This window comes from Xiphias gladius, chromosome 11 (genome assembly GCF_016859285.1).
Source record: "Xiphias gladius isolate SHS-SW01 ecotype Sanya breed wild chromosome 11, ASM1685928v1, whole genome shotgun sequence".
In the NCBI taxonomy this organism is placed as follows: domain Eukaryota; kingdom Metazoa; phylum Chordata; class Actinopteri; order Istiophoriformes; family Xiphiidae; genus Xiphias; species Xiphias gladius.
This window is the reverse complement of record NC_053410.1, coordinates 12,330,575-12,354,153: the sequence shown is the minus strand read 5'-3', so window position 1 is coordinate 12,354,153 and position 23,579 is coordinate 12,330,575. Positions and strand designations below refer to the sequence as shown.

The window sequence follows — 23,579 nt, the reverse complement described above, 5'->3', positions numbered from 1 at the left end:
CTTTTTTGGGGATCTACTTTTACCCCATTTTACAACACTTAAGTGACAAACAAATGGCCAAGTGTCCACATTGAGTTTTGAGGTGTACTAGCCTAAAAATTAACAGATTATTTTTTACAGGGTATGGCCGTACACAGTTAGTAGCTACTGTAGTTACGGCGGTTAGACGACGACCTCAACACTATGGCCGACATAATGGTCGACCCCTGATGTTGCATTCGTCGACTTTTGATGACGTTTTTATGTAACTTCGGATGACTGCGCGATATACGACGCGACAGGAACGGAAGCGTTTATACTTTGGCGCCTGGTTCAACTTAAATGAGCGTCCAGAACTGGTGTATATGCTAAACTCGTTGGCGGACTCTCGTCTTCAGTGATGGAGTATGGAAGAGAACGAGTGGTGGCGTTGGTCGACATGGACTGCTTTTACGTCCAGGTGGAACAGAGGCTCAATCCAGCCCTGGGGAAGACCCCCTGTGTGGTCGCCCAGTACAAGACGTGGAAAGGAGGCAGGTGAGTTTCTGACACAGAGACGGTGTTTTTACGATCAGTGCAACTGAGCCCGCTGTCGAGGAGGTGGTCTCACAATACAGGGTCGTTAAGCCCCCGGGTATCTGGATAACATAGCCCGGTAAAAGCCTCTAGTCCCTCAGTAGCAGAAGGTAATGCGAAAAGCTGTTCCTGGTTTTACTCAGTGCTGTTGCACAGTTATCTAACGACTGTATATTGCCACAGCACCCTGACTGTATCGAAAGGCAGTAGGTGAGTGAATAGTAAAATGCAGGCGAGTGTTAGCAGACAAATTAATCTAAATAATACTCAGAAAACAAAACTGAAAACAAGAGCCAGAGACTGAGATAAGAAGTGACAGGACGGGAAATGGCCGACTTAAGCGTGAAAGTTCATTCTTTAACTTAGAAATGACACAGGAATCTGTACTCAAGGTCCTGTTCCTAGCTTCTTCCACCCACAGCCTTCAAATGTCTCAAGGTCTTCCCCTCAGATGGAGGTGGGACCCTAACGACCCCTTTCACCCTCGGTTCAAGGACGGTCCCTGGCGTCGGGTGTTAACGGTCTCCTTGAGCTCTCTCTTGCCGCCCACTGACTCTTGCTCGATGACTTTGACCACCTCCGAGTGCGGTCTGAGCGATCGGATCTCGGTGCGTCCCCGATTCGTCTCCGGTGCATTCACCCCTTTACTTAAGAGCTGCCCTCTTGTGATCCGATCCACCCAAGACGCGTGTCAGTGCCGGGTACGAACGGGGCCTTTGACTCCTTCCCAGTCGACTAGACGATGACTTGTAAAACACCTCCCCCTCTTCAGCTCACACTCCGTATAATTTGTTCAGTTGCATGGGCCATTTAAATTGCTGTCTCTGTGTTGGCAACTCGCCCGCCCTAACCTCGAACAGATAACGGACTTTCCTCTGAACATGTCCTCACGGTTTATTTGACGTGGTTCTCGACTAAATATCATCCTCTGTTAGTATCATAGCGGTGAGCTACGAGGCCCGGGCCCACGGTGTCACCAGGAACATGTGGGTGGACGACGCAAAGAAGCTGTGCCCAGACCTCCAGGTGGCTCGAGTGCGCGAGTCTCATGGCAAGGCAGACCTAACACAGTACGTGCCGGTGATGTACTGCGTAACCTCTGGACCCCCGAACTTCATCTTTTTGATAGCATGGATAGTAAATATGTGTTATTTCAATACCCCCACTCCTGTGACCAGTTGTAAGGTAAACAACCTACTCACTCCTTGTGTAGTTACAGGGAGGCAAGTGTGGAGGTGATTGAGGTGATGTCTCGCTTTGCTGTGATTGAGAGGGCCAGCATTGATGAGGCCTACATGGATCTGACTGCTGCAGTCCAGCAGCGGCTGAAAAACATGACAGACAAACAAATAGAGCCTCACCTGCTGAGAACGACCTACATCCAGGGGTACCCACAAAGTTCACCTGAACTGGAAGCATCCGCAGAGGACGCAGTCTTGGATAAAGGTAGGCTGTAACCAAAACTAAGTGATGACTTGAGGGATTGTGTCCGCACCGGACACAACAAGCTGGTGTTGAGAAGTGACGCTTTACAAAAACCGCAAAAACTCTGGTAAGATGTATCCTCCAATGAGCGTCATGTTTGTCCCCAGAGGAGCAGAGGTCGAGAGGTGTCCAGCAGTGGCTGGAATCCTTACCTGTCCCTCTGTCCGGAGAGCAGAGTTCTGCAGATCTGCAGCTAACCGTGGGGGCCCTCATTGTCGAGGAAATGAGATCAGCCGTGGAGAAACACACAGGTTTCAGCTGTTCAGCAGGGATATCACACAATAAGGTAGGAAAACCTCTCATTGATTTATTCCTGTAAGTATAACGCTAGTTCAATACTTTAAAGAGCAGTAATTATCTTTGCTATGGTCAGTTTACTGTCTATTTTTCCAGGTGCTGGCCAAGCTAGCCTGTGGTCTGAACAAACCTAACCGACAGACTGTTCTGCCTTTGGACTCTGTAACAGAACTTTTCAACTCTCTACCCATCAGCAAGATGTGAGTTCAAAATATTACTCTGCCGTAAAGAATTAATTCATCACAATTTCTTCACCTATTCCGACATAAAAGCGTAAAAACAGAAGGGGACTAACAATATACTTTGCCCTTGTATTGCTTATTTCACCCACGCAGCCGTAACCTGGGGGGTAAGCTGGGTGCTTCCATTACAGAGACTCTGGGAGTAGAGAACATGGGAGATCTGACTCGCTTCTCTCAGGCCCAACTGGTACAGCACTTTGGAGAAAAAACAGGGTAAGACAAGCTAAATATTCCCTTAAAAGTCAAAAGTCTCAAAGATGAGTGGCAAACAGAAGCCTTGCTTAGTCTTTGGATTTATTATGTCAGACACCATCATAATTTTAAGCGGAATTGACATTTTTATTACAAAGTCTTAACATAGTCATTATATGATCTTCCTGATATATTTTTTAAGTTAAACACTCTTACTTCACCTGTTGTCTCTGGGCACAGCATGCATGATGCCCCATGCTTATAAAAAATAACAGCTCAGGGCAAAGGTTTTCTCCTATAAAGACACACCTAAAAAAAGTGCTCCAGACACAAACTGGATTTGAACTCTTAGCATACTATTTATGCTTGATTACCAAGTGCATTTACCATTGGACCTCTCTGCTTTGCAGCCAGTGGCTGTATGACTTGTGTCGGGGGATTGAGTTTGAAGCAGTGAAACCCAGACAGCTCCCCAAGTCCATCGGCTGCAGTAAAAACTTCCCTGGGAAGACGTCACTAGCTACAAAAGAGCAGGTGCGGACCACCAATCTCTCCTTCCCCTGTGTTACCTCAGGGTTTTATGAGTATAAATCTGGTATTAATTTTCAGTCTCATTTTGACTAAAGAAGGAAAGTAATGGAACTTTAAAAATATTTTACTGTTTTAATTTTGATCATTAATAACGTCTGTGTAGGTACAGTACTGGCTTCATCAACTGGCTCTTGAGCTGGAGGAGAGGCTGGCCAAGGATAGAGAAGTGGTGAGAAAAAGCTTTGAGTGGTTATGTATTTGCTTTTTCCCTTTATAACGGCAGGATTAATTATTTCTTCTATGAAGTTTCACATTGATGTCACATACAGTAAATCCACTTTAGTGCCTGTTACTTCTCACCTCCTTACAGAACGGTCGAGTGGCTAGGCTGTTGACAGTTGGTGTGCGTCAGCTTGGGGATAAGAGATCGAGCAGCTTCTCTCGCTGTTGTGCTTTAGTGCGCTACGAAGCGACCAAAATATCCAGTGACAGCTTTGCCATTATCAAGAGCCTCAGCATAGCAGGAAACCACCAGGCTACATGGTAATTAGAGTAATAATAACACGGTTAAATATTTAAAGAAATTGGTAAAAGGAATCCTGTATGCTTTATTAAACCTTTTTTTTTTTTTGCATCATGTCCCCAGGACTCCGCCCCTCACCCTGCTCCACCTATCAGCTAGTAAATTTAGTGACGCTCCGTCTGCAGGGGGGATAGCTGGTTTCCTTTCCAGTGATGTCACTTCAACCCAGAGCCTTTTCTCCACCACTCAGTCCCCCACCCAGCCACCCTCTGAACCGAAAAATGTGAAAAATGACCCAACATGTAAACAACCGGGCACTATTCAGTCTTTTTTTCAAAAGGCAGCTGAGAAACAAAGACAGAAGTTGATAAAAGAGGACGAGGAGGAGGATGAAGATAGAGGCTCCACAGGAATTCTCTCATGTTCCTCCACCTCTGCAACCGGTAGTCAACTGGAGACAGATACCAATTGCCCGGTTTCTTCCTTCACACTTTCCTCTCACTCTACAAATGGTTCATCCAGACCCCATCCTGGCATTTCCTCTTTCTTCCATAAGAAGAGTCTTGAAAGAAGCTTACAGGCCTCAGCGTCAACACCGAGCGAGCCCGAAACAGGACACAGACCTGCGACTGTCAATAAAAACGAAGACTCAGAAGACACTGTTGCTGTTGTGTCAGGCCTGCAGGAAAAATCTAGCTCAGGGTTTACATCTCAACAGTCACTATGTGAAGAGTTAAGGGATGAACTGGACAGTGGTCCAGAGGATAATCCCCATCCTCCCAGTGTGGCCAGAGAAGACCTCTTAAACTGTGAACGCTGTGGCCAGGAGGTGTTGGTCTGGGAAATGCCTGAACACAATGACTATCACTTTGCCCTGGATCTCCAGAATTCACTCTCTTCATCTACGAGTTCAGCTGCTGTCTCTACCTCTTCTTCCTCTGCGTCTCCTCTCAGAGTGGCGGCACCAGGCACAGCCCAGTCCACCCGGGGCAAGACAAAACCCAGAGGCCAGTCAGGACCCCAACCGAAAAGACACCGCTCTCAAGGTGGAAGTACGGGTACTCTGGATTCTTTTTTCAAGAGGAGCTGATGATGTGCTGCAGAACAGCATTTTTAAATAAAATAAAATACAAATTTGTGTGTGAGTGTGAGTGTGACAAACGTGTCAGGACAATGTGATTTGCTATTGCATTTGCTCGAAGAATGGAAAGCCATATTGTAACAGGCTACACTAGGACTTGTTTTAAATGATTGATGGTAGTGAGCTTTATATTGTAAGACTGTGCACAAATTAAAGAAAGTGTTGTATTGTTTGTTAACCAGAGTATATTTAAGACACTTTTTACATTGTGTAAAATACATTGTATTTACATTAGTGTACATTATCTTGTAGTATTCTGACGTGCCAGCAGATGCCACTAGTCAGTTGAATATGGAGTGGTTATCCACACTTGAGTGTCATATGAAGTTTTGTAAGACAAGAGGGTATATATTTGAAATACAGCTAAATGCAGATTGGTGTGCACTCAGGGATCCAAACACAATTAAAGTAAAAGTTCTTCAGTGTTCATGGTTGTCATAAGACACCATGGCTAAACAGACAAACGCAGAACACCAGTCCCACTGGTGATAAAGCCTGCAGAACTGTCTTGCCATGACTTAAGTTTCTCCAAAACAAATACAACAAAGGAGTCGTAAACCTCACAAAGACACCCCTGACTTCAGAAATTGAACTAAATATGGAATAATAAATTGTAAAGGGAAATATCTGTTCTAAAGCCTTTGATATAGAAGCGTCTGCCTGATGATTTTATAATTGAGTGACATACATTGTGTCGAGCTATGGGTTTGTTAGACCTCAAATATGACTGTCAGTAGGATGAGCGCAATTGAACCAGTAAAAGCCGTGTAATCTGGCTTTGTTTACACTTCTCTACAATGGCGGACCTGTTGTAGTGCATGAGCGTTGAAAGACAGCAGAATGAGGAAATTACTCTTGCATTATCTTGCACCAGCTAGGGAGCAGATAAGGAGGAGCCCTACCAGAAAAATGAAATGATAAAGCCTTTTAAAACTCAATTTTGTGTAGCGAGTCGTGGCTCTGTGACATGTGAGCCAATAGACAAAATACTGGATGTACGACATGGTTGAAAACATTTGAGTAACTTTCTGCTTTACTTAAAAGACAACAAAATTAAACACCTGCTATAGAGGCAATAAAAGTTTTATTCATGTAAATAATGTTACACAAATTGGATCTGTACATAAATATTGCATTTCAACCAAATAATGATCAAAATATTACACTTTCAGTTAAAAGGAAAACAGGCCTTTAATGTGATTTCAAAAAAGTGAATCTGTTGGTGTGATTAAGACGACCGCAACAGTGTAAAAGGTGTTTCAATGTATTTTAAAATCAAGAACTACTAGAAATCTATAAAATACTTCTGAGATGCATTAAAACAAACTGTAACACCTGATATAACTCTTGATAAAGGCTATAAAATATTTTGGTTGAAATGCTTAATAAGTTTTCCTCTCTTTGAGGGCACACAAACGGTGCTTAACAACAACAGGTGTAACAAAACAGGGCACACATATCAGTTGTCCTGTATCATTGATGTAAGCGGGACAACAATGTAGGTATAAATCACATCAACATGCAATGATAAGACATGGTAAGGCCAACAACAGCCTCAAACAGATTAACAATTAACATTCATTTTCAAAGTTGTTTTCTAGATATCAAAAACTGTTTCTAGGAGTAGCACCAACTTAAGTAGATGTTTTTTTTTTTTTTTTACTAAGTTGTAAAACTTTGGGGTGTCATGGAAGGCTACTCACACGGTAGCCCCATTAGGCACTGTGTTAAACCCCTTAAAAGTTAGTGACATCAGTAACTTAAGTGAAGACATCAAGTGCCTCAAACGTAATTGCTTTTAAACAAAGCTACATCAGTATGCAGCTTCATATATATTTAATGCATAATCAAACAACTACATCTCTTTGGAAGAACCCCCCCCCCCCAAAGTCAGCAACAGAAACATTCGCTGGAGTACTTCTGTGAGAGTGGAATGCTGTCTAATACGTAATTGACACTGACCTGAGTAACTAAAGCACTTGAAGGACAGGCAGCAAGATCATTCCCATCTCACTGCACTATCGTGAGGCATTATTTGTGAATAAAAAACATAATTCTCACGGACAAATGTGACAGTTATAAAGTGATTGCCAATGTGTGTTAGCTTGGCAGGCTGACATACAAACTGGGTCAAGTTCTAACTCTGCATATCTCGCAATGCGCTCCCTTACCTTCATAAAGTGCCCTTGTTAGCAATATAGCTTGAAGAAGGTGGCTAAGCTTATATATGACTGAGAAGACGTGTCTGAGAACCACAAATGCATCTCATTGCTTTTACAATTATCTCACATAATTCATTGGTAGTTACTATGAAAAGTTTGTATTCAAATGCAGTGAGATCAGAGGCTTGTCCTTCTCAGTCAGGCACTATGCTGGTATCACAGACAAGCTGCTGTGGGGCGGTGACAACAATGACACGGATGTTACAGTTTACACCTTAATGTCCAAGCATCTCATACTTGCAACTGTTGAGTTTGTAAACGATTATCTGCTAAAGGTATATCAGCATTGGCATTTATGTTACAGTGAAGGTGTTTGTGCATCTTATTTAAAGTGTGTGTAACATAGTGCATTTAGGTGTAAACTGTTTAGGCAGCACTTCAACGTAGTTGTGAGAAATCAATTTCCTGGTTGCAACTTCTTATTTTGTGCATTGCAATTATATGTTCTTGACACTCAATATCACTTTGGTAGATGTTGCTGTGAATGTGTTATAAAAGAGTTTCCTCTTATCAGTGCCATGAGGAGCAATGCTCTTTAAACCTCACCAGGGACCAGACTAAAATATCAGCAGTTATTTAAAAGGCTGAAGAGGTCAAATGAGAAAGATGCTGACAACAAGGCTTTGGAAAAGGGTGATAAAACAACGATATCCTGTGAAAAGGATTTCAGGAAAAGGAACTGGGCAGAGTGGCCTTTTGGAGAAAGCAGGAGGGGGGTTGTACAGCACCTTGTTTTGGAATGGGACGGTGTTTTCTGTTGCGGTTGTCGAAAAAACTTTAGGCTTCCTCATCCTCGCTTTGGGATGGCCGGTACTGGGCAATAGGCTGCAACTTGGTGACGTGGCCAATACCTTTGGTCACGCCCTCTCTGAAGAGCACCTTAGCTCCCACCTTCAGATATTCTGGGTGCTTGATGAACTTGAAGAGAACAACTGCTTTCTCCCCCGTCCTCAGCTCCTCCTGTGGTAGAATGATGTATCATATGGATAAAACTAATTTAAGAATAGTTGACTATAATCTGCTTAAGGTAACACAACAACAAGTTATCTTGTAGTATTCTGACGTGCCAGCAGATAAAACAAGCCCAGGTTTTAGAAGTAGAGGACAACTCTCAAACAGGAACAGTTGTAGCTCAGCAGATGAACTAACCTTGCCATACACAGCTTCCACAGTGGCAGTCTGTCTCACGTTGCCAATGTGTACAGTAACCTGGAAACCCTTGTGGAAGGTCTTGGCATGGAAGAGCAGCACAATTTCAGCCTCGAACATCCAGCAGATTGTAGGATCCATCTCCGGACTCACCATCACCATGCCCTGTGAGTGCAAAAACGCACAGACATTGTACATAAATAGATTCTAATTCAGTGTGTAATGTTCTTTGGTTATAATGACCTACCTAATATTAAAAATATATATGTGAAAAACTTTTTTGAGTTTTTATCTGCCACAGTGACTATAACTGAAAATACAAGAAACACACACCTCCTCTTATTACTGAGACAGGCAAACAGTATAGAAGAAACCTATACCTTGCGTAGTAGTGACCGGTCGAAGTTGCCAAGGGCGAGTGTGGCAGCCTGGCCAGCTCTGAGTACCCTGCATGCCGAGCGGTTCCTTTGGATGCTCCCGATGGTCAACTTGTGGAACTGGCCAGAATCCGTGGGCCCTACTACAAGATGATCTCCCTCACGGCAAATACCACTGCACAATCAAAGAGAATAGTAGATCAGAGAGTGTCCATTGTGTGTGTGTATATGTGTGTATATGTGTGTGTGTGTGTGTGTGTGTGTGTCTATATATATATATATATATATATATATATATATATATATATATATATATATATATATGTATATGTATATCTATATATATATATATATATATATATAAAATATATATATATATATATATATATATATATATATATATATATATATATATATATATATATATATATATATATATATATATAATATATATATATAATATATATATAATATATATATATATATAATATAAAATAGAAAACTAAACTGAATGGAAGAACATGAAATAAGCATTTAGTATTTCAACAAACTGACCTGTACAGAGTACCTCCTACCACAGTCCCCACCTCTGGCACTGTGTAGATCTCATCCACCTGTAATAGGATGCACACTGCTGTCAAACACATTGTCGAAGGTCTTTATATATTTATGCTGCATGAGGAAGAGTGTGTACATGCCAGCTGACCACTTGTGTGCATACACAAGCGTCATCTCAGAACTACCTGAAACTCAGTTAGCTGTTGCATAAGCTCCTCCTGCTCCTTGCTGTTGCTGAGAGGAGGGATGATGTTGAAGAAGACCTTAAGCAAGTCTAGACTCTCTCCGGACACGCTGGACAAAGTGAAGATGGGTGTGATGCTGCCAGGGAGAACACAAGCGCATAATCAGGACACACAGCCACAGACAACACTGGCTAGTTCTTGTTATAACAGAGCACACTACAAAACATTTAATAGAAATCAGGTTCATATACTCATTCAATTATGTTTATGTAGTTCTTTCATACTTGGGTGACTGTGCGAACTGTTGTGCTGCCGTGACGGCGTCGTCTGTACTGCCTACAACCAGGGGCACCTTGTTGCAGCCCGGCTGTTTCAAGACACGCTCCAACTGCCGAACTGTGCGCTCCACAGTGGCCCGCGTACACAGGTCCACCTTACTGATGACGATGAAGATGGGCACCTTCAGGGCCATGGCGAGCCCAAGATGCTCCCGTGTTGTTCCAGCTGGAAAAGGGTGAGAAGGAGAGGATGTAGGGAATAGGTTATGCCTAGGTTGTCCATTTCACCACATCAGTTACATCTTGCCTTGCACTGCTTCACATGACCACAAGAACTTTCACATGGAAGCACACAAAGGGAATGTTTATTTGATGTATTCAATGTGATGCTCTTATCCATAGCAATTTGCATTAAATAAGCAGGAGGGGATCGAGTCTCTTACTTAAACAAATATTAGCAGAAAACACAGTATTGATGCAAACTATAATACCTCAGCTATAATCCAAGTTCTGAACCTCCAAGTATGAAAATAACATGGTTAAGACAGTGCTTCGTACGGTATGATTCTACTGAGCCAGAGGTAGAGAAAGTAAACTTATTCTGTGTACAAATACAATGGCTGTACTCAGGCAGCAGTTAAGGACCGCTGCGACCTAAGATAACATTGCTTATCTATAGGCTGGCACTTAGTGTGAGTCTGAGGGTCAAGAAACCATGTATGCAAACTGAAAAGACCAGGTAGAATTTAACATGACATATGATTGTTATCACATCAGAGAAAGTAGATACAAAAGTAAACACACAATATGTCTTCACAAGCAGTAGAAAGTAGATAGGATAGCAGGCCCGGAATATTCAAACATATATAATACTTATGTCTGAGTCACACTGTTGTTTACAACTTTTTGCAAAATCAGTGAATATACATATACATATTGTATATAAATATTTTCAAAATGACCTAGAAAAAACTACCAGCCTTTCATTGAGAGTAACTGATTTTAGTTCACCTAATAATTCAAGCAGGCTGTGAGCGGATTGCTTAGTAACCAGTGTTGTCTCCAAGGGTCATATTTCATCCACATGCCTTCGTGCCATTTGCAAAAGTAAAGCAAAACTACAGATTTCTTAATAATGTGATGTTATTCACGGCTGTTGCTTTCAAAAGCACCGCAACAACAGATATTCTTTACAGAAGGTCACAAGGTTTTAGCAGAGGGTTCTTATCTGGACCCACTCACTCAATCTGTCACAGCCCCTGCTCCTCCCAGTCGCCTAACAGAGTTCACAGCCATCTCACATGTCAGGATGGCCGAGCGGTCTAAGGCGCTGCGTTCAGGTCGCAGTCTCTCCTGGAGGCGTGGGTTCGAATCCCACTTCTGACAGCAAATTTCTTTGTAATTACCACATCCTACAAACTAAAGGCAGCAGCATCTTGACATGCCTGATGGATCATGTTTCTTTGTAAACAAAGCTGACACGTGAGATAAATATGTAGGTGTGTGTGTGTGTATATATAAATAGATATATAGATATTCAGATGATGTCTCAGTTCGGATATAGGTCTCAACCTGGCCTATATCACTAAGGAGTTCTCATTCTTGACCCCATTTCTCCAATCAAGCCCTATTTTATGACAGACAACCACACACACTCAGCAACTTCTACAGTACAAATATCTACAGTTATTCATGGCTGTTGCTTTCAAAAGCACCACAACAACAGATATTCTTTACAGAAGTTCACAAGGTTTTAACAGAGGGTTCTTATCTGGACCCACTCGCTCAATCTGTCACAGCCTCTGCTAATACCATTCGTCTAGCAGAGTTCACAGCCATCTCACATGTCAGGATGGCCGAGCGGTCTAAGGCGCTGCGTTCAGGTCGCAGTCTCCCCTGGAGGCGTGGGTTCGAATCCCACTTCTGACAGCAGATTTCTTTTTGATTTCCACATCTGACAAACTAAATCAAATGTTTCTTCCACTATTACGGCAACAAAAGTAAACACACAATATGTCTTCACAGGCAGAGAAAGTTAATAGGATAACAGCGCAGTAATATTCAAACATATATATTACTTATGTCACTAATGCTTAGACTGTCCAGAATGCCAAGTTCAATGAGGCAGCAGTATCTTGACATGCCTGATGGATCATGTTTCTTTGTAAACAAAGCTGACACGTGAGATAAATATGTAGGTGTGTGTGTGTATATATATATTTAGATTATGTCTCAGTTCGGATATAGGTCTCAACCTGGCCTATATCACTAAGGAGTTCAAGGGTATTGACCCATACACATTTAAAGATTGACAGAGACTCAAAATACCCTGACCCCTCATCAGCTGATCTGCAGATTGTTTTGCTGTTATTTTCAGTGCATCCAAGGTAACGGTGTATATAAAAAGTTCCTCATCCTATGTAAAAATATTATTTTATGACAGACAACCACACACACTCAGCAACGCCTACAGTACAAATATCTACAGTTATTCATGGCTGTTGCTTTCACAAGCACCACAACAACAGATATTCTTTACAGAAGGTCACAAGGTTTTAACAGAGGGTTCTTATCTGGACCCACTCGCTCAATCTGTCCCAGCCCCTCCTAATACCACTCGTCTAGCAGAGCTCCCATCCATCTCGCATGTCAGGATGGCCGAGCGTCTCAGGGCGCGTTCAGGTCGCAGTCTCCTGGAGGCGTGGGTTCAATCCCACTTCTGACAGCAGATTTTTTGATTTCCACATCCGACAAACTAAATCAAATGTTCTTCCACTATTAAAGCAACAAAAGTAAACACACAATATGTCTCCACAGGCAGAGAACGATAGTATAACAGGGCAGTAATATTCAAACATATATATTACTTATGTCACTAATGCTTAGCTCTTGGGTTACAGAGACTATGTCCCTTTTCTGTCTGTTGCATAGCTAAGGTAGTTCAAATTTTTGACCCCATTTCTCCAATCAAGCCCTATTTTATGACAGACAACCACACACACTCAGCAACGCCTACAGTACAAATATCTACAGTTATTCATGGCTGTTGCTTTCACAAGCACCACAACAACAGATATTCTTTACAGAAGGTCACAAGGTTTTAACAGAGGGTTCTTATCTGGACCCACTCGCTCAATCTGTCCCAGCCCCTCCTAATACCACTCGTCTAGCAGAGCTCCCATCCATCTCGCATGTCAGGATGGCCGAGCGGTCTAAGGCGCTGCGTTCAGGTCGCAGTCTCCCCTGGAGGCGTGGGTTCGAATCCCACTTCTGACAGCAGATTTCTTTTTGATTTCCACATCCGACAAACTAAATCAAATGTTCTTCCACTATTAAAGCAACAAAAGTAAACACACAATATGTCTCCACAGGCAGAGAACGTAAATAGTATAACAGGGCAGTAATATTCAAACATATATATTACTTATGTCACTAATGCTTAGCTCTTGGGTTACAGAGACTATGTCCCTTTTCTGTCTGTTGCATAGCTAAGGTAGTTCAAATTTTTGACCCCATTTCTCCAATCAAGCCCTATTTTATGACAGACAACCACACACACTCAGCAACACCTACAGTACAAATATCTACAGTTATTCATGGCTGTTGCTTTCACAAGCACCACAACAACAGATATTCTTTACAGAAGGTCGCAAGGTATTAACAGAGGGTTCTTATCTGGACCCACTCGCTCAATCTGTCCCAGCCCCTCCTAATACCACTCGTCTAACAGAGTTCACAGCCATCTCACATGTCAGGATGGCCGAGCGGTCTAAGGCGCTGCGTTCAGGTCGCAGTCTCCCCTGGAGGCGTGGGTTCGAATCCCACTTCTGACAGCAGATTCCATTTTGATTTCCACATCCGACAAACTAAAACAAATGTTTCTTCCACTATTACAGCAACAAAAGTAAACACACAATGTGTCTTCAGAGGCAGAGAAAGTAAGTAGGATAACAGCGCAGTAATATTCAAACATATATATTACTTATGTCACTAATGCTTAGACTGTCCAGAATGCCAAGTTCAATGAGGCAGCAGTATCTTGACATGCCTGATGGATCATGTTTCTTTGTAAACAAAGCTTACACCTGAGATAAATATGTAGGTATGTGTGTGTGTGTGTGTGTGTGTGTGTGTGTGTGTGTGTGTGTGTGTGTGTGTGTGTGTGTGTGTATATATATATATATATATATATATATATATTTAGATGATGTCTCAGTTCGGATATAGGTCTCAACCTGGCCTATATCACTAAGGAGTTCAAGGGTACTGACCCATACACATTTAAAGATTGACAGAGACTCAAAATACCCTGACCCCTCATCAGCTGAGCTGCAGATTGTTTTGCTGTTATTTTCAGTGCATCCAAGGTAACGGTGTATATGAAAAATCAAAGTTCCACATCCTATTTAAAACTAATGATGAGTGAAGATGAAGTGTCAAAATGTTTAGTAAAGCATCACAGTAGGATACAAGATGATTACCCGCCCTTTGGGTTTGTAACAGATACAACCTAAGACAAGGCCTATGCATTACACAGATCCATTACCCTGTTTCATAATTAAAGCTTTAGCTCTTGGGTTGCAGAGACTGTCCCTTTTCTGTCTGTTGCGTAGCTAAGGTAGTTCTCATTCTTGACCCCATTTCTCCAATCAAGCCCTACTTTATGACAGACAACCACACACACTCAGCAACGCCTACAGTACAAATATCTACAGTTATTCACGGCTGTTGCTTTCACAAGCACCACAACAACAGATATTCTTTACAGAAGGTCACAAGGTTTTAACAGAGGGTTCTTATCTGGACCCACTCGCTCAATCTGTCCCAGCCCCTCCTAATACCACTCGTCAAGCAGAGCTCACATCCATCTTGATGTCAGGATGGCCGAGCGGTCTAAGGCGCTGCGTTCAGGTCGCAGTCTCCCCTGGAGGCGTGGGTTCGAATCCCACTTCTGACAGCAGATTTCTTTTTGATTTCCACATCCGACAAACTAAATCAAATGTTCTTCCACTATTAAAGCAACAAAAGTAAACACACAATATGTCTCCACAGGCAGAGAAAGTAAATAGTATAACAGGGCAGTAATATTCAAACATATATATTACTTATGTCACTAATGCTTAGCTCTTGGGTTACAGAGACTATGTCCCTTTTCTGTCTGTTGCATAGCTAAGGTAGTTCAAATTCTTGACCCCATTTCTCCCATCAAGCCCTATTTTATGACAGACAACCACACACACTCAGCAACGCCTACAGTACAAATACAGAAATTCAAGCATAAATATATATATTTGACTATTGCAGGCAGAAATCATAATTTTTGTTTCCTTGTTAATAATTTTGCTTATTTTAGTGTTGAAGAAAACTTAACAATAGAAGATAACATTGTATAGAAATAAAAGTCTTAAAAATAACTCCCAAACACCGAACCTGGGTCTGAGTCACATTTTTGTTTACAACCTTTTGCAAAATCAGTGAATATACATATACATACTGTATATAAATATTTTCAATCTGTCACGGCCCCTTCTCCTCCCACTGATTTGGCAGAGTTAAAAAAAACAATCCAACTCGTCAGGATGGCCGAGCGGTCTAAGGCGCTGCGTTCAGGTCGCAGTCTCCTCTGGAGGCGTGGGTTCGAATCCCACTTCTGACAACAGATTCCTTTTTTATTTCCACAACCTACAAACTAAATCAAATGTTTCTTCCACTATTACAGAAACAAAAGTAAACACACAATATGTCTCCACAAGCAAAGCAGGCCTGCCCAACCTGCCCAACCTGTCCCAGCAGTTTAAGCAGCTCAGGTTTCAAAGCATGTCTGTGTTGGACCACTAATACAGATTTTACTAGTAAAACAAGCTGGTCAAATATAATAAGCCCAAGTAAGGCTTCTTTTTTTCTTTTTTCTTTCTTAAGAAAAAAAATCGGAAATTTATCAAATTATTTTGAATTATAAAAAAATTTAATTTTTTTAATTTTAAAGAAATGCAAAATTTGGGTGAAAATTGGATTATAAAAACACCACTTGCAGCAAAAACAATACATAAATTAACTGTTTTTTGTTGTACTTTGAAAGACTGTGGCACATGATCAGCTTATTTGCATTATCTTCTCATTTTCCTCTTAGGCTCCTGTACCGGAAGTGTATTTTGAGCTGTTGCCTGCCACAAGGGGACCTTGTTTACCTTGTAAACTGCAGAGAACAGGGTTTTCTTGTAACAGGAAACAAAAACTTTTGGGTGTGTGGAGACTTGAAACTTGGGTGTAATTCTGCCTAAATTGATTTGCTTCATTTAAAAAAATCAGGGTATTTCATCTCAGAAATCGACAAGCCTTACTCCTATGTAAAACGTTAACATCTGAGAGTATTTGTGGCATAACTTCTTGTGACTGGCAAGTGTTATGTCCTTTCTTCAAAGTTAGCAATGCTGACATACACAGTAGCTTACTGATGCATGAGATCAAGCACAGAGCTACCTATAGTGGGTCAGAGGACTCTGACATGAATGGATGGTATTTGAGATATTCTCCGACTAGTAGTGGTAGGCAGGGACAAGGAGGAGGAGTAAAGTAGCTGTGGTAGGAAGGGTGAACTTAAGCTACATAAGCTCAGATATCACATGTTTGCAAAGTGCTAAGCTACGGCTGGTTAAGTTCACTACTACAGTGTGGAGGTGTAGTGTACACAAGCACAGGCTTGCTGTCACACTGGCCCTGCAAGCGTCTAATACCAGCCTGTGCCCCTTAGCAGATCCACTTTCAACTTGGCTTATCTGAATAGTCAAGTGAGTGACTGGATAAAGTACACACTGAGACACGATTACATTTTAACTGACATATAATGATGCATAAATTCTTACAAAATTAGCAGAAAATTTAACTAATCAAGTAATACTCACCAATGCCTGTATTTGCGCTGACGACCAGCATAGCGAAATCTGGACAGTAGCTGGTGAGGCCAAAAATGGTGGTCTTCAGGTACTTGTGGTGACCCGCCAGATCAATGAATGTGATCATTTTAGAGGCACTCTCACAAATCTCCTCTGCTGTCCGAGACTCACTGTAATTCACAACCTAGGAGAAGTAACCATGTATGATGTGTCATGATATACATTACTTAAGGAAAAAAGCAACAGCACCAAAATATTACTCAGATATTAATATGAAAGTATAGGTCAGGCTAGATATCAGTTAATACTGTAAATTTCTGCATTAATATTACATTGTATAAAAAATTTCTTTCCTTTTTACATCACTGGTGTTGGATCTTTTCTCACCTCTCCTTTACTGTTGAAGCCAAGGATCTCAAAGCTGATGCTTGAAGTACGTCCAGTCTGGATCTCATGAAGATGTCTGAAAAGGTTGAGCCTTGCTCTTCCCCGTCCATTGTCCAGCTCACCCTGTGTCAAAACACCCAACAGAGTGGACTTGCCGGAGTCCACATTACCCAGTACGGCTACTCGCAGGTCCAAAAACTATAGGAAATACACCAATGGAAAAAATGAATTAAAAACAAAACAAAAAAAAACAAAAACAACAACATTTGAGAATTTTAAAATGAACAGATCAGGAGCAAAAGAACACCAGCCTAAATACAAAACATTCCTTCACAGCAGACTCTCTAACCTGCTGGTCATCTGGCACCTTGCGAATGAGAACTTCAGCAATCTTACGAGGCTCATCAGAGTCATAGTCCACCTCTCGCTCTCGGAGAACGGCGATGTCAGCACCAACTCTGTCAGAAAAAAAACAAAAACAGAATTTCCACTTATTACTTACAGTAGACTTATACATCCTAGTAAGCAAGTTTTTATCTACCATTAGTTTGGAAAGGGTTAAGGGGGGATATTAAATTAACTGACTGTCAAACTGGGATAACAGAGGTAATGTCTAATAAAAAAAAAACAAAATTACTGGACTTACTTCTCTGCTAGCCTATGGAGCGTCTTCAGTGATGCCCTCATGTCTTCCTCTGATAGTCCCACCAGCATGCCATTATCCTCAACGCCTATTTGATAGACAGCTTCGCCACGACCCTCCTGCAGTCGCCATTTCATTTGTGTTGCCAGGTGCTCAAAGCGGTATTGTGTGGGGTTCACCAGCTTCAGCTACAGAAGGGAAAGACTTTAGACATCTGTGCTGAATTTAAACCTAGACTGTGAAAGTTAAATGGGTTTAATCAGTGGTTAAATCATTCTGATGCAAATAACTAGGAATTTAAAGGATTACTGAAGGACTGAGGCAATACAAATCTTAAATAAAGCCTAGATTGATGTGTCGGGGGAAGCAGCTGTCCGGAAACTAAAAAAGTTCTTGCTAATCCACTGGGGTGTTGTTTTTCCATGGCAGAACTTGTGCGATTGCACTTATATATTCTGACATATTACCTACATAATGCTGGAAGCTTATTGTAATGACGATTGAACTATACCTGTAACATCCACACTCCTGTCATGAAGGGGCTGACCTAACCATGAGCTGTGTATTGTTATAGTGCTGTATGAAGCAACTAGCTCACTGTGAAGGAAACCAGACTATCTCTTGAACATCAACATCAAGGTCCTTGCATGACATGAAAGCTAATTAGCTTACCTTGTACTCTATATTTCCCTCTTCAGCCTAAGAGACAGAGAGAGAAAAAAAAATGAGAGACAAAATGCAGAGCAGAGACAACAGCTGCCAGACTGTAGAAAGGTGAGACAACGGGCTATTGATTCGATAAAAGACACAAAGAAAAGCAATCTGAATGAATGAGCGGTCAGTGCACTACAGTGAATAGGTAGTGACCGAGAGCCATACAAACTGACTAACTGCTTAGCTAGCCTTAATACACAGCTAATTAATGTTTTATAGGATAAAGCACATTCGAGTGTAAAGGTCGATATACCTTTAAAGTTAGTCAATATTCCTACAAGTGGGACAAATATCTCAAATGTATACTAACAGTTAGGATCACTACAGGAGAGTGGAGCTGGTTACATGTTGGGCATCAGCTGAAACAACAACTGAGGCCATGGAATATGTTGAGACTTGTCTATTAAGAGTTCAGTTAAGAGTGCTTTTATATGGCTGACCGTTAAGTTAGCTTGAGTTTTAGGTAGCTTGAGGTCATTACAATTCTTTCTTTCTCGTTTCCGGGGAAAAATAACGATCACATTAACTCTCCAGTGGGTTTAAGTTTAGGCAAATGCCGTTATAAACAAATTGTCAAAGTAATCTTTCGTTACTGTGTAGTAGCAGTCCTCGGCTGAGCGAATGTGAGAGACCGCAACAGTAACGTTAGCTACATATAGGTCGACCGAGTATACGCCCGCCCCCTGCTAGATATTTACAAACACAGCTGTTCCTCTTCTGGTAGCTAGTAAAACACTAGCCAGTTAGAGCAAGTAGCTTGTAGCTGAACACACATTTGACCTAGTACTGTAAAAATGACAGCGAAAACTGCAAGTTAACATCAAATGTTAGATTGTTAATGTTAGCCGAATAAAACCACCTCATTCATTTTCCGTTGCGTTACCGACTAGCTACGTGTCACTGCAAATTCAAGACGAGACAGGGTCGGATAACTCCGAGGATAGGAAATGCAATGAAACATACAGGTTCATTAGAGTTACACACCACAACACGCATATAAAAACCTACTTAAGTTAACAATGATATTAGCGGACTTTGCTGTGGGTCGTACATAATATTAGCTTGCGTACGCTAGCGGCAATTGTACGTGTAACTTCTGCCTTACCTCTGGAGGTAGATATGGGGTGTTATTGCTTGGTTTGAAGGTGCGAGAGTATCGAGCTTTTGATTTCTTGTTGTTCTTTGCGACCGCTTTTTTGGGCGCTACGCCATGGCCATTTCCCGGCTTGACGTTGGATGCGACACCTGGAGATCCAGAGCCGTGTCCATTTCCTGAGCCAAATAAGTCCGATACCCGCGCATCCATCAGCTACTTCGGGATCTAACTTGTTAGCTTGCCACGACCTGGTTAAATATGATGCAATATTATTAAAATATATCTCGACCTAGGCATGTAGGTGTTTGGATTTGAGTATAATTAGTCTACCAGAGGTCGCTTACAGCCCCCCCCCCAAAATGAAAACAAGGCACCAGCCACCCCTAACTCTTCAAACCGAACAATAACTGCAACGTCCGAGACTATCGTTTTGAGTTTACAGTCTGCGTACGTCACAGCGCTACATGTTCAGGGGTGTGCTTGATGTTAAGAGCTGGAGAGCGAAAGCGAGCGGTCCCGTTCGCTTTCTGGCTTGCACGAGAGCCCATGTGGGTTTGAACACCGCCCGCCTAGCTACCCACGTCGCAACAGCGTAACGCACACGGACTCAGTTTTGCGGTGCTTTACATCAGTCGAAGGAGGAAGTCGTTGCACCCTTGTTTACAAAAACTTTAAAAAGCTAATTGTTTACAAAAGATGATTTAACCAGACCGAAACACGTGTCCTCAAGTTAGACATTTAGATTCTTGAATAGACTTTGACCGATAGGTTGGCATTTAGAGGCTTTAAAGAAAACAACTCCTATTGCGCATTGACATCCAACAGTGTCGTGGTACACGAAGCACAAGAATGATAATGAAGCTAGAGAAAATCACGACACAGGCAACGACAAAACAATACAAAAACCTGGCTCATTTTCACAAAAGTTTCGCTTCATTATTTCGCCAACAAAAGGCCTGTTCACGCTGAGCCAACCGTGATGCGGCTGGAGTTCTTCCGCTGTCCTCAAAGCACTTATTGCATCCTTAAATGCTCAAGGACTATTATTCCTCATTGCTGAGTTCAGATTGGCATGTCCACCAGTATGCCTCCTAAGAATTATCATCCAGCCTATCACGCCGCATCGCAGTAGAGTATACCACCATCGAAATTCCCACAAAACTCAGATTACCAATACTTGGTTTTTGCCAGACTGTAATTTTTTTTTCACCTGGTGAAAAACAACTGACCAGAGACTCTCGAGTTGCGCGATCTCTTGGCCACAGCCAGGGGACAAGAGTGCCACCAGGTGTTTGGATAAAAACACGACTCCTGTACCGGTCTAGACTCGATGGGTCTGCAGGGGCGCTTCAGACGACACGGAGGGTTGTAAAGCAAATTTCTACTAACTCACGGGAAGTTAGAAATGACTAGTAAGTATGTTGGCCATAGTTTCTGACACCATTTGAAAGTGTGTCTCACTCCACCAGTCTGTCTAACCATTTCCTGATTGTGTACAGTACTTGAAAATTGTTACTTAGACTGGGTTGGGTTATTTATTTATTTTTGCAACACGGTTTGTCTTGCAAATGTGCTAAAGTCACCTCCAGGCAACATTTTAACCAGAACTAGATGTCGCCAGCAAACGTCATTACATTACATTTGCTCCTGCTGTTATTTATAAACAGTATATTATTAACGGTGGCATCATCATCATTTTTTCATCTCTTTAAGCCTGGGCTTATATATATTTTTTAAACTTTATTTTTGCAATTTACAAATTTTCCATTTAAAATGACTTACTTTGACATATATTTCATCTTTAGAGTGACTTGAGAGGACCATCAGAGATATAACTAAATTCATCTGTTTTACCAAAATTTTCCAAACTCATGTTCAGTTAGTTGCACTTTTACTCAAAACAATGTATAGATTTTACTCCTAGTTACATAAAATGTCCTAAAGGTTATTACACTTCTTCTTGCACAGGACGTTTTAGTCTGTCCAAAAATATATCACCTACTTAAAGGGCTGCTGCTTTACAGGGCCAAGAGACACAGCTGTCATGAGCTGTGACTGCTTGTTCCTGCAAAGAGACTGAGATTTGGGTAGTAAAAAAAAAAGAGGAAGTCAGCCAACTCCCCTGTGGGGAAATGAATAGTTCTTCCAGAGTGTGGCATTTCTGAAACTCAACAGCGATTGGCCAGGCGACCTCTGGTGTAGGAGCTCAGCCCATTCAGTCCTGGCCGAGAGAAGCGTTTTGGGATTTTTATAGCCTTAAGTTCCTTCAAGCGTCCACACAACAGTCCCTTGGTCCTGCTCTTTTGGTCAGCATGAGTTATCCACTGGTGTTTCTGCTCTGTGTGGGACTACTGCACCAAACTTCGAGGGCCGTCGTTATGGATAAATTAGCAGACAACAAGATATGTGGGGATGCAGAATGCTCACGTAAGTCGGAACATGACAGAGAAGCACGACATAGCGTGCAGAGTGTGTCCTGAAATCTGTTACTTATTAAAATCCTTCAATAAAATGCATGCGCCTGTTAACTTTTTAAAAACATTAGAGTTTTTCAATCATATCATGTATTCCCCTTTCCTGTTTTTATTCTGTCCTACGTCAGATGTTCTCTCCATGGCCACAGCCGTGGGTGACTTCACAGCTCCTGACTGCAGATTCATCAACATCAAGAAGGGTCAGATGGTTTATGTGTATTCTAAACTCGTACCAGAGGAGGGCACCGGAGTCTTCTGGTCTGGCAGTGTATGTGCATATGTGATACATGTTATTTAGCAGTGTAGCAGTGTACACCTGCGGTCAGTTACTAAAGGCACAGCGGATGTGCAGCGGGTGGGACAAACAAGTGTGAACTTTCTGGCCTTTCTGAAGAGAGCAAAATGTCAAGAGAGACATTTGGTTAAATATTTCATTGCATCTGAAATGAGCAAGCATTTAAATTATGTCAGGTTAAGTAAGGAAGGTTGAATGCATACAGCATACATAATGTGATGCGTGTTAATTTGTTAGAGAGGCCGTGTTATTTTCACTGGCAGGTTTACAGTGAGCGGTATGTGGACCAGATGGGCATCGTTGGCTACTTCCCTGCAACTGTGGTGAAGGAGACACTCAAGTTTGCAGAAGACACAGTGAAGATTCCAACAACCGTGCGTATTTTTGACTCTTTTATGGGATAATATCTGAGATAAATACTTTTATTTTTTTTATCCTCTTTTCTGGAGTAATAGTTGGTGGTCAACATTTACAGTATATCCTTTTATTTAGTTTTTGTTTTGTCTTTCTTTCAGGTCATGGACTTCTACTGTGATTAAGGAATGACAGACTGAAGCCTCTTTCTTCTCAAGTCTTGCTTTTAGTAACTCTGGCTTTTATAAAGGGGAATAGATAGTACCTCCTTTGAGGTGGTGTGCCAGACTATGTGCTATTACATCCTGTGGAGCTGTATCCAGCTGGAATGAAAACCAGGGCACTTTCAGCCCCTCCTAGTCAGTCGACAGTCTGACACCCCTGCTGTTGAGTTAGCTAGTCCTATCTGTCTTTCTTTGTCTTAACAGGACATTCGGCTCAATAAACCTTTTTTTTCATGTCAATCCAAAATGGTGATTATTTGAAAAGGTACAAATTTGTTTTCAAGATTGCTACTTTGACTTTTCAGGATTGGTAATTGCAATTTTATCAAGAACCTTGCTTTGATTTGCTAAAACTGGAAAGTAACTGCTGTGAAGATCCTCTCCTGCATTATCAAATACAGCTTGCACTGCCGATGTACCCTTTTTATTGCATCGTCAAGGTTTCTTGATGCTGTTAGAGACATCTTTTGTTGCAAAAAATATTGGCATTGCACGCAGCGAGTTATGATTCATTCTAAAAACGGCAGCAAAAGCAGTCCACTGTTCATTTTCCCTTTTTCAAAAGAAAACATTATCTTCAGTTATTTCACAATAGCACATTTGGTTGTGAAACCCATTCGAAACCACAATTTTTCATGTTAGCTATTTGTAGTTAATACAGAATCAGTTTTCAATTATAATATTTTGTTGTCAGTTAACGTGCCCCAATCCCTGCTCTTTTATACACTCATTCAAAAACAAATGGAGAAACTACAGTAACGTTG

The 23,579-nt window shown here is 41.6% G+C and overlaps 3 protein-coding genes and 6 non-coding genes across 15 annotated transcripts; 8 read left to right on the top strand and 1 right to left on the bottom strand.

Moving 5' to 3' along the window:
- The first annotated feature begins 242 nt into the window (after positions 1-242).
- Positions 243-5,138, top strand: polh (polymerase (DNA directed), eta). Of its 3 annotated transcripts, none has more exons than XM_040140146.1 (10): positions 243-439; positions 1,491-1,625; positions 1,769-2,001; positions 2,148-2,326; positions 2,434-2,537; positions 2,673-2,792; positions 3,182-3,305; positions 3,466-3,531; positions 3,673-3,845; positions 3,949-5,138. In XM_040140146.1, exons 1-10 carry the CDS (start codon positions 387-389, stop codon positions 4,913-4,915), a joined length of 2,154 nt encoding a protein of 717 aa, XP_039996080.1. In that variant the 5' UTR covers positions 243-386; the 3' UTR covers positions 4,916-5,138. The 3 variants fall into 3 exon arrangements, with proteins under 3 accessions (XP_039996080.1, XP_039996079.1, XP_039996081.1); XM_040140145.1 differs by having other exon boundaries at positions 243-516; XM_040140147.1 differs by lacking the exon at positions 1,491-1,625 and having other exon boundaries at positions 243-516.
- Positions 5,139-6,043: 905 nt separating this feature from the next.
- Positions 6,044-20,739, bottom strand: gtpbp2a (GTP binding protein 2a). 4 transcript variants are annotated; one of them, XM_040139249.1, is made up of 12 exons: positions 20,698-20,739; positions 18,331-18,357; positions 17,662-17,846; positions 17,365-17,473; positions 17,016-17,213; positions 16,638-16,812; positions 9,742-9,961; positions 9,458-9,593; positions 9,270-9,328; positions 8,718-8,889; positions 8,338-8,502; positions 6,044-8,148 (listed from the first exon to the last, which is right to left on the bottom strand). In XM_040139249.1, exons 3-12 carry the CDS (start codon positions 17,793-17,795, stop codon positions 7,966-7,968), a joined length of 1,551 nt encoding a protein of 516 aa, XP_039995183.1. In that variant the 5' UTR covers positions 17,796-17,846; positions 18,331-18,357; positions 20,698-20,739; the 3' UTR covers positions 6,044-7,965. The 4 variants fall into 4 exon arrangements, with proteins under 4 accessions (XP_039995183.1, XP_039995182.1, XP_039995184.1 ...); XM_040139248.1 differs by lacking the exon at positions 20,698-20,739 and adding an exon at positions 19,478-20,095; XM_040139250.1 differs by lacking the exon at positions 20,698-20,739 and adding an exon at positions 18,683-19,442.
- On the top strand, positions 11,039-11,121 carry trnal-cag. Its single transcript has one exon. It is a non-coding gene; the product is annotated as a tRNA-Leu (tRNA).
- On the top strand, positions 11,582-11,664 carry trnal-cag. The gene has a single exon. It is a non-coding gene; the product is annotated as a tRNA-Leu (tRNA).
- Positions 12,929-13,011, top strand: trnal-cag. Its single transcript has one exon. It is a non-coding gene; the product is annotated as a tRNA-Leu (tRNA).
- trnal-cag lies at positions 13,486-13,568 on the top strand. Its single transcript has one exon. It is a non-coding gene; the product is annotated as a tRNA-Leu (tRNA).
- trnal-cag lies at positions 14,610-14,692 on the top strand. Its single transcript has one exon. It is a non-coding gene; the product is annotated as a tRNA-Leu (tRNA).
- On the top strand, positions 15,309-15,391 carry trnal-cag. Its single transcript has one exon. It is a non-coding gene; the product is annotated as a tRNA-Leu (tRNA).
- LOC120796422 (otoraplin-like) lies at positions 20,450-23,055 on the top strand. Of its 2 annotated transcripts, none has more exons than XM_040139252.1 (5): positions 20,450-20,880; positions 21,644-21,895; positions 22,071-22,210; positions 22,501-22,611; positions 22,753-23,055. In XM_040139252.1, exons 1-5 carry the CDS (start codon positions 20,874-20,876, stop codon positions 22,774-22,776), a joined length of 534 nt encoding a protein of 177 aa, XP_039995186.1. In that variant the 5' UTR covers positions 20,450-20,873; the 3' UTR covers positions 22,777-23,055. The 2 variants fall into 2 exon arrangements, with proteins under 2 accessions (XP_039995186.1, XP_039995187.1); XM_040139253.1 differs by having other exon boundaries at positions 21,493-21,895.
- The last annotated feature ends 524 nt before the right edge of the window (positions 23,056-23,579 follow it).

What these genes read in the sequence shown, in the direction of transcription:
- polh (XM_040140145.1), top strand. Translation starts at nt 380, where the DNA reads ATGGAGTATGGAAGAGAACGAGTGGTGGCGTTGGTCGACATGGACTGC. An exon ending in TGGCCAAGGATAGAGAAGTG is followed by an intron (nt 3,532 to 3,672) that starts GTGAGAAAAAGC and finishes ACCTCCTTACAG; the next exon opens with AACGGTCGAGTGGCTAGGCT. An exon ending in GGAAACCACCAGGCTACATG is followed by an intron (nt 3,846 to 3,948) that starts GTAATTAGAGTA and finishes TCATGTCCCCAG; the next exon opens with GACTCCGCCCCTCACCCTGC.
- gtpbp2a (XM_040139248.1), bottom strand. Translation starts at nt 19,678, where the DNA reads ATGGATGCGCGGGTATCGGACTTATTTGGCTCAGGAAATGGACACGGC. An exon ending in AACAGCTAACTGAGTTTCAG is followed by an intron (nt 9,329 to 9,457) that starts GTAGTTCTGAGA and finishes ATCCTATTACAG; the next exon opens with GTGGATGAGATCTACACAGT. An exon ending in TGGAAGCTGTGTATGGCAAG is followed by an intron (nt 8,149 to 8,337) that starts GTTAGTTCATCT and finishes ATTCTACCACAG; the next exon opens with GAGGAGCTGAGGACGGGGGA.
- LOC120796422 (XM_040139252.1), top strand. An exon ending in TGGGGATGCAGAATGCTCAC is followed by an intron (nt 21,896 to 22,070) that starts GTAAGTCGGAAC and finishes GTCCTACGTCAG; the next exon opens with ATGTTCTCTCCATGGCCACA. An exon ending in GAGTCTTCTGGTCTGGCAGT is followed by an intron (nt 22,211 to 22,500) that starts GTATGTGCATAT and finishes TTTCACTGGCAG; the next exon opens with GTTTACAGTGAGCGGTATGT.